Genomic DNA, 16,134 nt, shown 5'->3' with positions numbered 1-16,134 from the left:
AGTGCTAGACGCCGCACCTGAACAAGACGTGGTAAAGCTCAAGAGAGTCCAGAGAAGAGCCACCCGTATGATCAGACTTGCACGGCAAGCCATACGAGGAAAGGCTGAGGGACACGGGCCTCTTCAGCCTGAAAAAGAGAAGGCTGAGAGGGGATTTGATAGCAGCTTACCGCTACATCAGAGGCGTACACCAAGGGCTCCGTGAGCAACTGTTCACCAGGGCACCCTTGGGGAAAACCATGAGTAATGGCCACAAACTCCTGGAAGACCGCTTCAGGCTCAACGTCAGGAAAAACTTCACAGCTAGGGGATCCGGACTGTGGAATAAGCTCCCTCCGGAGGTGGTGCAATCGCCTAACCTGGAAATCTCCCAAGAGGAGGCTGGATGGTCACTTTGCTGGGGTCACCTTGGATTACACAGGATTTTAGGAACCAGCCGCTATACCTTTGTTCTGGGCGGGCACAACCCTCGGACTGACCACCACACCGCCAGCTGATAATAGGCAAATGTATTAATACAGATTAAGAACAGAAAAACGACAATACAAATAATCAAACCATGCTATAGCTACCAATCCTAGGGCTGTCATCAGATATTCCCAATGGGAGATTACAACATGCTGCGTTTCACCCAGAGCACGCCTTCGTACTTTCCCCGCCCTTCCACAGAAGGGCCAGGACCTGTCACAGGCTGCACCTCCGTTACCCCACCTAGCACATTCAACCCAGAGAAGAGACTCTACTTCCCCCTGGCCAGAGGGTCATTCAAAAGGGCAGGGCCCTTGGCTGCACAGAAGAACACGGGTCTGATGCCTCAAATATGACCAACTCGTGCAGCTTAGCAAAACCCCCTGGATCGTGGTGAATCCCCTGGATAGGGAAGGAGCTGAGAAATCACAGAGATCTTCCATGGAAAGGGTTCTGAGCCCTGGTCTGTTCCCATTTCACAGCTCTGCAGAGGACAGAGAGACCAACCACAGGGGTATCGTGTTAATCCATGGGCCTTGATTACCAAGGAAGTTGTTATAAAGAATGGCATGAAGGGAAGGAGGGCAGGGGGGCAGCTGGCACCTGCTGATGCAGAGTCGTGACAAGGGGCTGAGAAGCAAAACCTGCCAAAACCGGGCTCACGGGGTGGCAGTAGCAGTTTCTTGCAGACCCCGCTGGGCATGTGCAGGCCTGGGAGAGGGGTGATGTGGTGGGGAAGAAAGGCAAGGTCAGGGGGGAAGGCAGGGAATGCGTCCCTAGCAATCTATGTCCTCCTTCCTGCAACTCTAGAGCCTCACATACAAGGACCCTGGGACCAGGAGGGAAGTTGAAGCTGGGAGTTGGCCAAAGACAGTCCCTGGGGATCATTTGGAGCCAGCTGTCTTGGTGAGGGCACCTATTGTGCAGGTGCTTCTCTGCGTGGGAGCACCAGCTGCTTTTGGAGAACGATGGGGATGGCACAGGCTCCAAGACTGATGCAAAGATCTTCTCCTCACTGGTTCCCCCAGCATCTGGGCTGGCCTCTGCCTGAAGTGTTTCCTTTTAACCCTTCATACACATAAATCCTGGGAGGCCAGCCTTTGTGTCCTTTGGGATCTGCAGTGCCCTAGGAGGGCTGAACAAAGGGTGAACTTGTTGCTGCATCTCACCACCATGAGACCGCTTCCCTGGATGCAGACACGGGTGGGTGTTGAGCTAGTATACATCCCCAAGCCCTTCTTGTATTGCTGGCAGAATGATGGACACTCCCAGATCTGGATGCACGGGTGCTGGGCCAGTTTGGAGGAGTGGAGGAAGCACTTCCTGCACTCTCAGCACTAATGTGGCTTCACCCCTGTGTGGATGAGCTGGTGTTTGGTCAGATTAGAGGATCGGGTGAAGCTTTTCCAACAGTCTGAGCACTGATGTGGCTTCTCTTGCAAGTGGATGAGCTGGTGCTGGGCCAGGGAGGAGAAACAAGCAAAGCTCTTCCCACAGTGCGAGCACTGATTTGTCTTCTCCCCTATATGGATGAGCTGGTGCCGGGCCAGGTTAGAGGACTGGGTGAAGCTCTTCCCACACTCTGAGCACTGATGTGGCTTCTCCCCTGTGTGGATGAGCTGGTGCCGGGCCAGGTTAGAGGACTGGGTGAAGCTCTTCCCACACTCTGAGCACTGATGTGGCTTCTCCCCTGTGTGAGTGAGAAGGTGTTGAGCCAGGTAGGAGTATCGGGTGAACGTCTTCCCACACTCCGAGCACTGATGTCGCTTCTCCCCGGTGTGGATGAGCTGGTGCCGGGCCAGGTTAGAGGATCGGTTGAAGCTCTTCCCGCACTCCGAGCACTGATGGGGTTTCTCCCCTGTGTGGATGAGCTGGTGTTTGGTCAGGTCAGAGGATCGAGGGAAGCTCTTCCCACACTCCAAGCACCAATGTCGCTTCTCCCGTCTGTGGATGAGCTGGTGCTGGGCCAGGCTCAAGGACTGAGTGAAGCTCTTCCCACACTCTGAGCACTGATGTGGCTTCTCCCCTGTGTGGATGAGCTGGTGCCGGGCCAGGTGAGAGGGTCGGGAGAAGCTCTTCCCGCACTCCGCGCACTGGTGTGGTTTCTCCCCTGTGTGGATGAGCCAATGTTTGGTCAGGTCAGAGGATCGGGGGAAGCACTTTCCACACTCCAAGCACTGATGTGGCTTCTCCCCTGTGTGGATGCGCTTGTGTCGGGCCAGGTGAGAGGATCGGGAGAAGCTCTTCCCACACTCTGAGCACTGATGTGGCTTCTCCCTTGTGTGCATGCACCAGTGCCTGGCCAGGCTGGAGAGCTGCTTGAATCTCTTCCCACACTTGGTGCAGCAGTGCCGCACGCACTGGTGCTGGGACAGGTCTTGCCAGCAGATGAAGTTCTTCCTGCACTCAGTGCAGCGGTGTGTCCTTCTGCCCAGGTGGATGCGTCGGTGCTGAGACAGGGAGAAAAAAGGGGTGAAGGTCTTGTCACAGTTGATACAGCTGTGCCTGACACTTCCCCCTCTGCACATGTAGGTGCTTGACCAGGTCTGGGGGTAACACAAAGCTCTTCACCCACTTGAACCAGTGGGGTAGCTTTCCAGAATGGGTCTGGCGTTGAGCAACCAGGGTAGAGAGGCAGGTGAAGCTCTTCCCACACTTGGTGCATACGTGGGGCATCTCCCCACTGTGCCTTATCTTGTGAAGAGCCAGGAGGGATGGGCAGTTAAAGGTTTTTCTGACCTCGGGGAATGGGTGGGCTTTGCCCCGGTGCTGGGCAGTGAGCTCCTGCTTCCCTCTGAGCCCCTCCCCACTGCCTTGGCTGGGATGCAGTGCATCTTTCCAGCGGCTCTTTAGGTCTCTCAGCTCCACAAACTCTGCCCTGCACCCAGGGCTCCTTCTGGGTGTTGCCCCTTCCCCACTCTCACGCCCAACTCGAGCTGGTACCTGGTTCACCGCTACATTCTCCTTCTGCTTTTGGGGCCACTGATCCTCCTCAGGTGTCCGGGGGTCCATCTCAGCCAAACTCCCTGGGGAAGTCCCTGCTGGCTCCAGGTCTGCAGCCCCATCCGCAGGAGGTTGCTCCTCAGCTCTGCTCAGCAGCCAGGCGCCTCCTGCACGGGGAAGAGAAACACCAGATTAGTGCCTACCCCGTCGGCAGAGGGCAAACGCTGCTACTCGTTCAGCTGGCACGGGCCTCGCAGCAGGCCTGCCCCTTGGCACTTGTGTCCCCTGAAGAAAACCAGGTCTCCCTGCCAAAACCCCAAGTGCTGGGGCTGCGGGAGGGGCAGGTCCCTGTGCTGGGATAACGTTCACTGCTCGCTGGGGTTCGGAGCAGGACTCTCCGGAGTTTCTGGCCCAGCTGTCAGCCCCAACACCTCAGACCCTGCTAGGAGAAGCACGTGTGGGACGTGTGCGTTAGGACAGTACCTGAATGGCTTCATGCTGTAACGGGCTAAGGAGAAGGGAAGGGCTTAGAGCTACGGCTCTCTCTTCTGAAAGGAGCAGGGCTGCGCTTCCTGCCTGCTTCCAGGGCACGGTCTGGTGCAGGAGATGAGCCCGTGCAGCTTTCCTCTGCTGACGGGCCCCAGGTGGGCTCCATGTCACAGGAGTCTGCACCAGCTCTAAGGCATCAGCGTGAGCCTGAACCCAGACTTTGTGCTGGGTCTGAGGCTTTGTGACACTCGGGGCCCCAGAGAGGAAACATGAAGGGGGCAATTCTGGTGCAAATCATGGGGATTCACTTCCGCCCACAACTCGGAAGTTTCTGGATCCCGGCCACGCCGTGAAGCCCTTTAATGCAGCCCGAGGCTGTGATGAAACGCTTCCTGGTTCCAGGTCAGCCTGAGCAGAAGAGGGAGAGCCTGAGTCTTGTCCAACAGAGTCTCTGCATGCCATGATGATTTCCATGGGGGACTACAAATCCCATCATGCCCTGGGACAGTGTTAGAGAGGTATGGCTACCTTGGCCTGGGAAATGAACTCTTACATTGCTGAGTGAAGATGGAAATATAAGATCATGGCATCCCAGGGAAACCAGATCTGGTCCAATAAATCAAGACAGCAAACCTGATTGTCCCCTAATGTCTGTCATTAGAGGGAGAAGAAGGGAAGAACTGCTTGTCTCCACATCCTAATATCTACCCTACTCAAAATGGGATCAGAGGAGAAAGTGGAGGCATTGTGGGTGAGGATACATGGAGGTCAAGGGGAAAGGGACTCAGTGGCGGGGGTCTGTTACAGACAAATTCACCATACGGCACAGGGTGGGTAAGATAACTAGTAGGGTGGAAGTTCTGGACTTCAGGAAGACTAACTTCAGTCTGCTCAGGAGTGTAGTCAATGATGCACTGCAGGACAGGAGTACTGGCGAGAAGGGAGTCCAGGAAGGGTGGTCGTTTCTAAAGGAAGCGATCCTTCGGGCACAGAGGGAGACTATCCCAGTACGAGGGAAACGGGGGAAAGGAGCCAAAAAATCTTCCTTGGCTAAGCAGGGAATTCCAGGGGAGCCTAAGGGCAAAAAATGAAGACCTATAGGCGGTGGAAGCAGGGGGAAGTTACCAAGGAGGAGTATACCTACTTGGCCCGCACTTGCAGGGAAGCAGTTAGAAAAGCCAAAGCAACTACAGAGCTGAGGCTAGCAACACAAAAACAACAAAAAGTATTTTTTTAGGTATGTAGGGAGTAAAAGGAAGGTGCAGGGAAGCATAGGACCCCTACTGAACAAGAAGGAGCAATTAGTGATAGACAGGGGGGACAAGCCTGGGCTCTTCAGTGAGTTTTTTGCTTCGGTGTTCCTGAACAGGGCTCAAGACAAGTCTCCTAATGGGTTCTTAGACGGGCATCAGAGAGACACCAGCCCACCAACAGTCGGCGGTGCCTTGGCGCAGAGTCACTTGGATGGACTGGACGTGGTCAAGTCGGCAGGCCCAGGCGAGCTGCGTCCGCGGGCACTGAAGGAATTGGCCGGTGTTGTAGCAGAACCACGGGCACGGCTGTTTGAGCGCTCGTGGCACTCAGCGCAGGTCCCAGAGGACTGGAAAAGGGCCAATGTGACCCTATTTTCAAGAGGAGGAGGAACGAGGATCCAAGTAATTACAGGCCAGTCAGTCTCACCTCCATCCTTGTAAAGGTCTTTGAAAAGATTATGAAGTGTCCTATGTGTGGGAGTCCAGCGAGAAAATTAATGCAGCAGGGCAACCAGCATGGATTCGTAGCCAGTAGATCATGCCTGACCAATCTGGTTTCATTTCATGACAGGGTCACAAAATGCTTAGACGCAGGAGTGGAGGTGGATGTCGTTTTCTTGGACTTTACCAAGGCCTTCGATACGGTATCTCATCCTATTCTCATAAATAAATTAAGAGGCTGTGACAGATGTTTACATGGTCCGGTGGGTGGTGAATTGTCTTAGCGGTCGCACCCAGAGAGTGGTAGCAGACGGGTCGGTATTGACCTGGAAGGATGCGGGCAGTGGGGTCCCGCAGCGCTGACTGCTTGGACCTGTACTCTTCAATGTCTTCATCAGCGACTTGGATGTGGGTGTGACGTGTACTCTGTCCAAGTTTGCGGACGATACTAAATTGTGGGGTGAAGTGCACACTCTGGAGGGTAGGGAACGATTGCAGGCAGACCTGGACAGGGTAGAAAAGTGGGCTGTGCACAATAGGATGCAGCACAACAAGGACAAGTGCAGAGTGCTGCACGTAGGGTGCAAAAATATCCAGCACATCTACTGGCTGGGAAATGACCCTCTCAGCAGCACAGAAGAGGAAAGGGATCTTGGAGTCATTGTGAACTCCAAGATGAACATAAGTCGTCAGTGTGATGACATCATCAGCAAAGCTAACTGCACTTTATCATGCACCAGCAGATGCATGATGAATAGATCCCAAGGAGGCGATGCTTCCCCTCTATGCAGCATTGGTCAGACCGCAGTTGGAGTACTGCATCCGGTTTTGGGCACCGCACTTCAAGAAGTATGTTGATAGACTTGAGAATGTCCAGAGAAATGCTACTTAATGGTTAGGGCAGGGTAGGCAATGTTTTTTGGCCAGAGTGCCGAAAAAACCACGTCTACCTTGGAAGGTGCTACAGTGCCGGCATTCCAGAAAAACAAAATTGGGGGGGTGGGTACATGGCAGGACACACTGCATATTAGTATATTTAATAATGATAAATGTTGCCTTTGTTGTTGTGTACTTTTTTTTGTTAAGCATGTTGCAGAGACAGAGAGAGAAAAAAGAGAAATACGAGAAAGAGGACAGAGAGAGAGAAAGAAAAAAGAAAAGAGAGCAAGAGAGAGAGAACTAGGCACATGCACACGCACGTGCACACCCAGAACTAGACGTGTACACACACAGACGCGCAGAACCAGAGGCTGACAAACGCAGAGAACCAGATGCATGGGTGCACAGAGCTGGGCTGCTGGGCCACCAGACAAAGTCTGACCCAACAATGCCTGGGGCCTCCCGGAGCCCCTGTGCTTTCCTGGGGAGCCAGCCCCCAGGCTGCAGCATGGCCAGCTGAGGCCCAGGCCCAGAGCCTGCCCATCAGCCCAACCACTCCCCACAGCTAAGCCTGCAAAGGGGCATTGCTCCTGGCAAGGGGCAGCCCCAGCCTCATCCCAGTATGGGGGCTAGGCCAGTGCTGGGCTTGGAGCAGGTGGGAATCAGGTAGGCTCAGCTGCAAGCCCTGCTGCAAGCAGCCCAGGCTCCATAGTTGGCAGCAGCTACCCAGAACTGGGGCTGGCTGCAGCCAGGAGGTTGCAAACAGTGTGCCTCGGAGCAGATGGCGGGGAGGGGAGGGCCTGAGGCAGCATAAGTCTGGTCTCTCCCCTGCTGCTGGGACACAGCTGATGACTGGGCTCCAGAGCCTTGAGCAGCTGCTTGTAGCTGGCCTGGACTCTGGGCCGTTCCAGCAGGCAGGCTGCAAACAGCTGTGCCAGGCTCCAGCATCAGCTCTGTACCAGCACGTGCACATGTGCCTCGGAGCAGACAGCGGGAGGGGCCTGAGGCAGCGCAACCCCGGTCTTTCCCCCACTCCCAGCACAGAGCTGATGGTGGGGCTCTGGAGCCCGGCGCAGCTGTTCATAGCCAGCCTGGGCTCTGGGCCGCTGCAGCAAGCAGGCTGCAAACAGCCGTGCCGGGCTCCACAGTTCCCGCATCAGCTCCATGCTGGTGGCGAATGCACACGCACCTCGGAGCGGACAGTAGGGTTAGGGCCCGCCCTTAGGAAGCACAGCCCTCCTGCCATCCGCTCCAAGGTGCATGCTCAGTCCCCGCCAGCAAAGAGCTGATGCCGGAGCTGTGGAGCCCAGCACAGCTGTTTGCAGCCTGCCCACTGCTTGGTGAAGCTACCCAGAGCCCAAGCTGGCTACAAACAGCTGCACTGGGCTCCAGAGCCCCACTATCACTTCTGTGTTGGGAGTGGTGGAGAGACTGGGGCTGCGCTGCCTCAGGCCCCTCCCACCGCCTGCTCCAAGGCACGCATGTACGCGCCAGGACAGAGCTGATGCCAGAGCCCAGCACAGCTGTTTGCAGTCTGCCTGCTGCACGCAACCCCGGCTCTGGGTAGCTGCTGCTAACCATGGAGCCCGGGCTGCTTGCAGATTCCTAGCTACCTGCTGGGGGCCGCCCAGGCTCCATGGCGGGCAGCAGCTACCCAAAGCCGGGGCTTGTGGTGGTGTGCCAAGCAAAATGGCCTTGCATGCCATGCTCAGCATGCCGGGGGTTGCCAACCCCTGGGTTAGGGGCTTACAGGACAAGCCCTATGAGGAGAGACTGAGGGACCTGGACCTCTTCAGCCTCCGCAAGAGAAGGCTGAGAGGTGATCTTGTGCCCACCTAAAAATTCATTGGAGAGGTGCAGCGAGGGATCAGAGATGCTCTGTTCACCAGGGCACCCCTTGGGGAAAAAGGAACAATGGTCATAAGCTGACAGAGAGCAGATTTAGGCTAGATATCTGGAACAATGTCTTCATGGTAAGGGTGTCCAAAATTTGGAATGGGCTTCCAAGGGAGGTGGTGCTCTCCCCTACCTTGGGGGTCTTTAAGAGAAGGCTGGATGGGCATCTGGATGGGGTCTGTGGTGGGCCAGTAGGGGGAGCTCCTGCGTTGAGCCTCCCACCTCATCACGCCTGTCCACCTTCTGGACTCCACGCGTCTCTCCAGGGGTGCCTAAGCCCTGGCAGACCCCCTTTCGAGCCCCACCACAGAGTCCGGGGGTAACGTGTGCTGCCACCACCCCGAGAAGGGACTGTCTGGGTCCTGTGTCCTCGGGGAAACACAGGCCTAATAGTCCTATGGGTACTCGACCCAATATGAGAACTTGGGGCACTTCCCCAAGTCGGGGGCCAAAAAGGATAGTCTCCCTTAGTCCGCAGACCTAAGGGGCTCCTAGGCATAATTAAACCCACCCTCAATAAGTCTCCTACACCAGTCACAAAGGAGAACTTTATTGGTTACAGAGCATAGGGTTAGAATAGGGTACAGGGTAGAGCACTATCAGAGAAATCACATAGAGCAAACTCCTGTGGCTGCGGTAGCCTTTGATCTCGCGTCTGAGCTACTGCAAGCTATATATCTAGTTGGATCTCAGCTTACTCACAAGTATCATCCAGAGGCTGTTGGAGATTCCCTCTGGTGGCAGGCAATTCCTTGATCATGAGTTTTGAGAGCTAGAGCCAGTTGCAGATGGTCCAGCTCTTCTTTGTTCCTCAGTATCCCTCATGGCTGCTGCCCCCTCCTCCTGGGCAGTCCTTAACTTATATAGCCCTTGTGACCTCATTTACCTGGTCCAATGGAGGCCAGCACCTGTTGGCTGTGAGCCAACCAATTTGAAATACATCACTAGTTGCTGGGCAGACTCTAGCCCACCAGGAAGCAAGCCCCTCACTCAGGTATGTGATGCCAGTCATGTAGGCAGAGGGAGCAGGTTTCCCCCCCTCCCTCAGGAACGTATCCAGCTCAGGTTACCCAAAGAGATAGGGTAAAGATGTGTGTCCTCTGCTGGGCCCATCCTAATCACAACTGTCACATAGCAGAGTTTTTGGGGGAGAAACAAAGGTGGCTTTCTGCTACAGGGTCATCTGACCCCAGCACTTTTTCCTGCCTAGGCAGGGGGTTGGACTCAATGATCTGTTGAGGTCCCTTCTGACCCCAGCATCAATGAATCCTTGAATTTCAGGGAGTGGGAGCAACACCTGCCTGGACACATTACAGCATAATATACTATGTTAGAGGCCAGCACCCTGCAATGGCAACACAGGACAGGTCTGCACTTTCCAGGTCGCCCGGGAACTCTGGGCATGGAGCGCTACTTAGAGCAGAGTCAGGTGTGGGGGACAACTACAACTCACCTGACAGCAGGTCCTTGGGCCCTGAGATTTCCCCACCATCCTCATCATCACCGACCCACAGCTCCACCTGTCCCTGCTGGATGCTGCAGATTAAGTCAGGTGTGGGACCTTGATATCCTGTTTGGAGCAGAGGTTAAACAAGATTAGTGACTGGGTACTGGATGGAGAATAACCAGCTGGGATTTGGAGAATAGATCCGAGGAACTGAAGGTTTCTATTAGGGCCTTTATGGACAAGGGAGGATGGGCATTTAGGATGAAAGAGAAGGCCTTACAGGGAGATGCCTTCAAGAAATGATGGTCCTTGTCACCCAGGTGGTGGAGGGGTGGGCATAGGAAACAAAGCCCCAACCACTCCCTGATATAGGAAGGGCATTAAACTGACAGTCATGAGGGCCAGGCATGGAGATGAATCATACAATCATAGGGCTGGAAGGGACCCCAAAGGATCATTTGGTCCATCCCCCTGCATGAGCAGGAAAGACATCTGGGGTCAGATGACCCCAGCCAGGTGACCGTCCAGTTCCAGTCTTCTCTTGAAGACATCTAGGTAGATGATTGCACCACCTCTGGGGGAGCTTGGTCCATACTCTGGTTGTGAAGAAGTTTTTCCTAATGTTCAACCTGAAACTATCTTCCAGGAGTTTGTGGCCATTGTTTCTAGTTTCCCCCCAGGGCACCCTGGTGAACAGTTGTTCACTGAGCCCCTGATATATTGGTAAGCCACAATCAGGTCTCTTCTCAGCCTTCTTTTCTTTAGGCTGAAGAGTCTAAGATCCCTCAGCCTCTCCTCATATGGCTTTCGATGCAAGTCCCTGATCATACGTGTGGCCCTTCTCTGGACCCTCTTGAGCTTTAGCATGTCCTTGTTGAAGTACAGCACCCAGAATTGGATGCAATACTCCAGCTGTGGCTGCACCAATGTTGAGTAAAGTGGGACAATCACTTCTTTGAATTTACTGGAGATGCATCGATTGATGCATGCCAGAGTTTTATTGGCCCTAGCAACTACTGCATTGCATTACTGGCTCATATTCATGCTGGGGTCTATTCTTACCCCCAGATCCCTTTCATTTGTAGTGCTGGTCAGGTTAGTGATGCCCAGCCTGTAGGTGCACTGGGGGTTCTTCCTTCCCAGATGCAGCACTTTGCATTTCTCTACATTGAACTTCATCTGGTTCCCTTCCATCCAAGATGCCAGCCTGTCTAGGTCTGCTTGCATCTGCAGCCTATCTGTGGGTGTGTCCGCACAACCCCATATCTTGGTGTTCTCCGTGAACTTGGCCAATGGGCTTTTCACCCCCTCATTCAGGTCGTTGCTGAAGATATTGAACAGCACTGGGCCAAGCACCAACCCCTGGGGTGCTGTTGCCCACATCTTGCTAGGATGACACCGAGCCATTCATTTAGACTCTCTGTGTCCTACCCCGCAACAAGTTTTCACCCACTTGACAATCCCACAGTTGAGCCCTGTATCTTCCAGTTTTCTGATTAGTACCTCATGGGATACCAGGTACAAGGCTTTCTGGAAGTCGAGGTATGGAAGTGACTCATGACATAGGAGGCGATACTCAGAGCCCAAGGGGAGACAATCCCAACAAGAAGCAAGGGGGGCCAGAGTGCCCAAAAGCCCCCCTGGCTCACCAAGGGCATTCGCAAATACCTGACTGCCAAAAAAGGAGGTGTACACCCTCTGGAAGGGAGGGGCTATCACCAAAGAGGAGTATACCTTCACCACTCGGGTCTGTAGGGGGGCTGTTAGAAAAGCTAAGGCAGATACGGAGCTAGGGCTAGCGTCAAGGATCAAAGATAATAAAAAGCCCTTTTTTAAATATATAGGGAGTGTCACAGGGAGAGACAAACGGGGGGGGACCCTAAAGCCTAAGGGGGGGAACCCCGGGACCAGAAAATGGGGGAAGAACAGAAAAAGCAAAAGTAAAAAAAGAACACTTACTTGCAGCAAGACCTGCGGCAAAGCAGAAACACTGGAAAGAACCCGCGCGTGCCATTAGCCGCGCTTTCATACAGTTGTGGCCGGCCGGTGACATCAGCGGTAATTACCGGCCAGCAGGGATAAAAAGGATGGCCCACAAAGAGGCAGGGGATCAGACGCCAGGAGGAACCCCAGCCAGAGGGGCCAGCCGGAAGCTCGGAGCGGAGCAAGAAATGGCGATCCCCAATAGAGGCGGATCCGATGCCTCACGTGGCGAGGGCGAAGCTGCCGACGGCGGTGAAGGTAAACCTGCATTCGGGGCAGGAGCTCCGGTGCGGAGAAAGGCAGGGGAGGAAGACAGAAACTGGAGAAACCCTGAGCCCAGCAGCCTCCGCAGAGAAGCGGGAGGCACTGGCCCTCCCTCCAGTGTCCAAACAGATGGGACTGTGGAGGAACCCGAGGGACCCGAGGGTGCGCCCCAGGGACAGCGATAATATTGAAAGGCCCAGAGAGAGGGGCAGCACTGTTGTGAAGACCCAGAGAGCGGGCAACAACCATCAACATTGTGAAGACCCCGAGAGAGGGCAACGATATCGGGAAGGCCCAGAGAGAGGGCAACGATATCGGGAAGGCCCAGAGAGAGGGCAACGATATTTAGGACTGAAGGGGCCAAGCCAGGAGAGACCAAGGCTGACCCTGAAGGTCTAGCAACCATGGAAGAGAGCTTCAGATAGCCCCCAAGTGGAAACGGGGGCTGGGTGAACAGGAAGGGGCCCTAGTGGCCAGATAGGAGCACAGGGGTGTGCCTTGGGCGTGGTCAGAACGCACCGTGTTGGTGGAGGTTTTCTTGCGTTTTTCTTTGCCTGTAAAGTATTTTGTGTTTCCCCGTGCCTGGAGGGGTTGAGGCAGAGCGGAGTAAGGAGAACCGAGTGAGGAGAGGCGCCCTTATAGACTGAAAGACAACCATGATGCATAAGATTGGCCGCAGGATCAGCAGTGACCCGCCAGGCTGGGTATAGGGCGAGGTAGAGGGGAGGTGGAGCTTCACAGAAGACTGCCGGAGGAACAAGTGGCCAGGGAGGGAGACCGCGCAGTACTGAGTCCCCCACTGAAGAAGATTCAAAGACGTGGCAGGCGAGAAAGGGGTGGACTGCGTCGCGGGTAAATACCTCCTTGAAAGACCACCTGCAATGGCAGGGCGGATTCCGGTGGGCACCTGAACCAAAGTGGCACGGCACAAAATGTTTGAGGCCAGGCGGGCACAGGGAGAACGAAGAAGGCACCAGGTAATGTGGGGCCCCTGCAGGATATGCTAGGCAATCTGGTGGTTGCACCAGAGGAGAAAGCAGACCTCTTTAACAAATTCTTCGCCTCCATTTTCTTGTGCAGGGACCGGGGCTCCCCAACCAGGATTCCAGACGGACTCGGGAGAAATGCCACCAGGCCTAGGGTCAGGGAGGACTGAGTTAGAGAACTTCTGGAGGGGTGCCGGATGGGTTCAAATCAGCAGGTCCAGATGCGCTCCGCCCCCGAGTGCTGAGGGAATTGGCAGGGGTTATTGCGGGGGCCCTGGCACACCTTTATGAGCACTTGTGGTGCTCGGGCCAGGTGCCGCACAACTGGAAAAGGGCCAATGTGGTCACCATCTTCAAAAAAGGGAAGAGGGAGGACCCGGGCAACTATAGGCCCATTAGTCTTACTTCAATCCTGGGGAAACTCTTTGAGAAGATCATCCAGGAGCACATCTGTGATGGGCCAGCAGTGGGAATGATGCTCAAGGGCAACCAGCACGGTTTCATTAGGGGCAGGTCCTGCCAGACCAACCTGATTGCCTTCTATGACCAGGTCATAAAAGCATTGGACGCAGGTGTCTCAGTGGACATAGTCTTTCTGGACTTCAGCAAGGCGTTTGACACTGTCTCCCACCCAATTCTCATCAAAAAGCTAGGTGACTGGGGCACTGATGCCTACACAGTCAGATGGATTGCAAATTGGCTGAAAGGTCGTACTCAGAGGGTAGTGGCGGACGGGTCTTTTTCGACCTGGAGGGAAGTGGGCAGTGGAGTCCCCCAGGGCTCGGGCCTCGGGCCTGAACTGTTCAATTTCTTTATTAGTGACTTGGATGACGGGGTGAAAAGCAGCCTGTTTAAATTTGCTGATGATTTCAAGATATGGGGTGAGGTAGACATGCTAGTAGGGAAGGACAGACTACAGCAGGACCTGGACAAGTTATAGGGGTGGGCTAACGAAAATCGGATGGGGTTCAATACTGAAAAGTGCAGGGTGCTGCACTTGGGCAGTAGGAACCAGCAGCACACTTATAAGCTGGGAAACTCCCTTCTTGAGAGTACGGTGGCAGAAAGATCTTGGAGTCATCATTGACTCCAAGATGAACATGGGCCGACAATGCAAGGTCACGGTCATAGGACTAACCGCACCTTGTCGTGCATCCACCGATGCATCTCGAGCAGGTCCAAGGAGGTGATCCTCCCCCTCTATGCAACACTGCTCAAGCCGCAGCTGGAGTACTGCGTCCAGTTCTGGGTGCCGCACTTCAGGAGGGATGTGGACAGCATGGAGAGGGTCCAGAGGAGGCCACCTGCATGATCAGGGGACAGCAGGGCAGACCCTACAATGAGAGGCGACGGGACCTGAACCTGTTCAGCCTTCACAAGAGAAGGCTGAGGGGGGACCTGGTGGCCGTCTATAAACTCACTAGGGGGGGACCAGAGGGGAATGGGAGAGACCCTGTTCCCCCTAGTGTCCCCCGGGGTAACAAGGAATAACAGCCACAAATCATTAGAAAGTAGATTCAGACTAGACATTAGGAGGCACTACTTCACAGTCAGGGCAGCTAGGACCTGGAACCAACTTCCAAGGGAAGTGGTGCTGGCTCCTACTCGGGGGGGCTTTAAGAGGAGGCTTGACATCTACCTGTCTGGGGTCATTTGAGCCTGGTTTTCTCTCCTGCCCAGGGCAGGGGGTCAGACTTGATAATCTACAAGGTCCCTTCTGACCCTACTTCTGTGAATCTATGAGGGAGCAGAAAGATAAAGCTTTTACAGTTTTCAGGTACAAAAAAGAAGAGGCATGGGACACTCTCATGGATGGATAACATTTGTCTTATCGGTGTAATTTCAGGTAAGAGTGGAAATGAGCTTATTTTCAGTGGAATTTAGCTTATTTTCAGTGCAGGTTTAAAGTGAGGACTTGTGGTGATGAATACACCATACATGCATAAAAGAAGGCTGAAAATAAGATTATTTTTCTTGGAAAGAGGGTAATTCATAATCACCACTTGCCTGCTTGTATACCAGTGCCAGGAGCTTGGAGAATAAACAGGGGGAACTGGTCCTTCTGCTAAACAGGAAGGACTACAACATCATAGGGATAATGGAGACCTTGTGGGACTCCACCTATGAGTGGGCCACAGGTGTAGATGGCTATACCCTGTACAGGCGTGATCATGCAGATAAAAGGGGTGGGGGTGTAGCTCTCTATGTCAAAGACTGCTAAACATCTCTGCAAATTGACATTGGCACCCAGGAGGGACAACTGGAGTCTCCCTGGGTTAAAATACGTGGGGAATGTGCCACAAGGGACACCATGGTAGAAGTCTACTACAGACCTCATGACCAGAAACAAGAGCTGGGCCAGGAATTTGCCCGGGAACTGGCTGAGGACGCACGCTCTCAGTGCATGATTGTCAAGGGAGACTTTAACTACCCAGACATCTCATGGCAAGAGCACTCGGCCAAATCCAATTGGTCGCAAAGCTTCCTCACATGCGTGGATGAGATCTACCCGGCCCAAGAAGTCTATGGACTGATGAGAGGTAAAGCGTTGCTAGACCTGATACTGGCCAAAGGGGATGACCTAGTCAGTGACCTAAGAATCGATGGAAAGCTGGGTGATAGTGATGATGAGCTGATCACCTTTACTATCCATCGCAAAGCTGGCAAGTCAGTCAGCAATACAAAAGTCCTTGACTTCAGGAGAGCTGACTTTGACAAGCTCAGCAGGCTCGTTCTTGAGGTCCTAAGGGACCCTGACTTGACAGGAAGAGGAGTACAAGAGGAGTGGTTGCTCCTCAAGGGAGAGATCCTGACAGCACAAGGGATAGCCATCCCATCTCGGAGGAAGGGCCGCATGCTCCTGGTCCATGGTTGTCATGGGAGACTTCAACTACCCAGACATCTCGTGGAAGAAAGAGTGGTCGGCCAAATCCGAGTGGTTGCAAAGCTTCCTCTCATGCGTGGATGAACTCTATCTGACTCAAGAACCAATGAGAGGTAAAGCACTGCTCGACCTGGTACTGGCAACTGGGAACGACCAAATCAGTGACCTAATGATCGAAGGGAATCTGGGTGACAGCAACCG

The 16,134-nt window shown here is 54.1% G+C and overlaps 1 protein-coding gene across 1 annotated transcript; it reads right to left on the bottom strand.

Moving 5' to 3' along the window:
• Nucleotides 1–494: 494 nt before the first annotated feature.
• Nucleotides 495–10,008, bottom strand: LOC102368501 (zinc finger protein 501-like). Its single transcript, XM_014527589.2, has 3 exons — nucleotides 9,823–10,008; nucleotides 3,412–3,578; nucleotides 495–2,918 (listed from the first exon to the last, which is right to left on the bottom strand). The coding sequence occupies exons 2-3, from the start codon at nucleotides 3,478–3,480 to the stop codon at nucleotides 1,806–1,808; spliced, it is 1,182 nt and encodes a 393-aa protein (XP_014383075.2). The 5' UTR covers nucleotides 3,481–3,578; nucleotides 9,823–10,008; the 3' UTR covers nucleotides 495–1,805.
• Nucleotides 10,009–16,134: the final 6,126 nt, after the last annotated feature.

The sequence above is a fragment of the Alligator sinensis genome, unplaced genomic scaffold, assembly GCF_000455745.1.
Source record: "Alligator sinensis unplaced genomic scaffold, ASM45574v1 scaffold1444_1, whole genome shotgun sequence".
Lineage (NCBI taxonomy): Eukaryota > Metazoa > Chordata > Crocodylia > Alligatoridae > Alligator > Alligator sinensis.
Note: the sequence above shows the minus strand (reverse complement) of the source record. Positions and strands in the feature narration are given on the sequence as shown.

Excerpts from the sequence above, each read along its gene's own strand:
- LOC102368501 (XM_014527589.2), bottom strand. The coding sequence starts at position 3,480 with ATGGACCCCCGGACACCTGAGGAGGATCAGTGGCCCCAAAAGCAGAAG. Across the intron at positions 2,919-3,411 it reads AGAATGTAGCGGTGAACCAG|CACCGACGCATCCACCTGGG; the intron begins GTACCAGCTCGA and ends TCCCTGTCTCAG.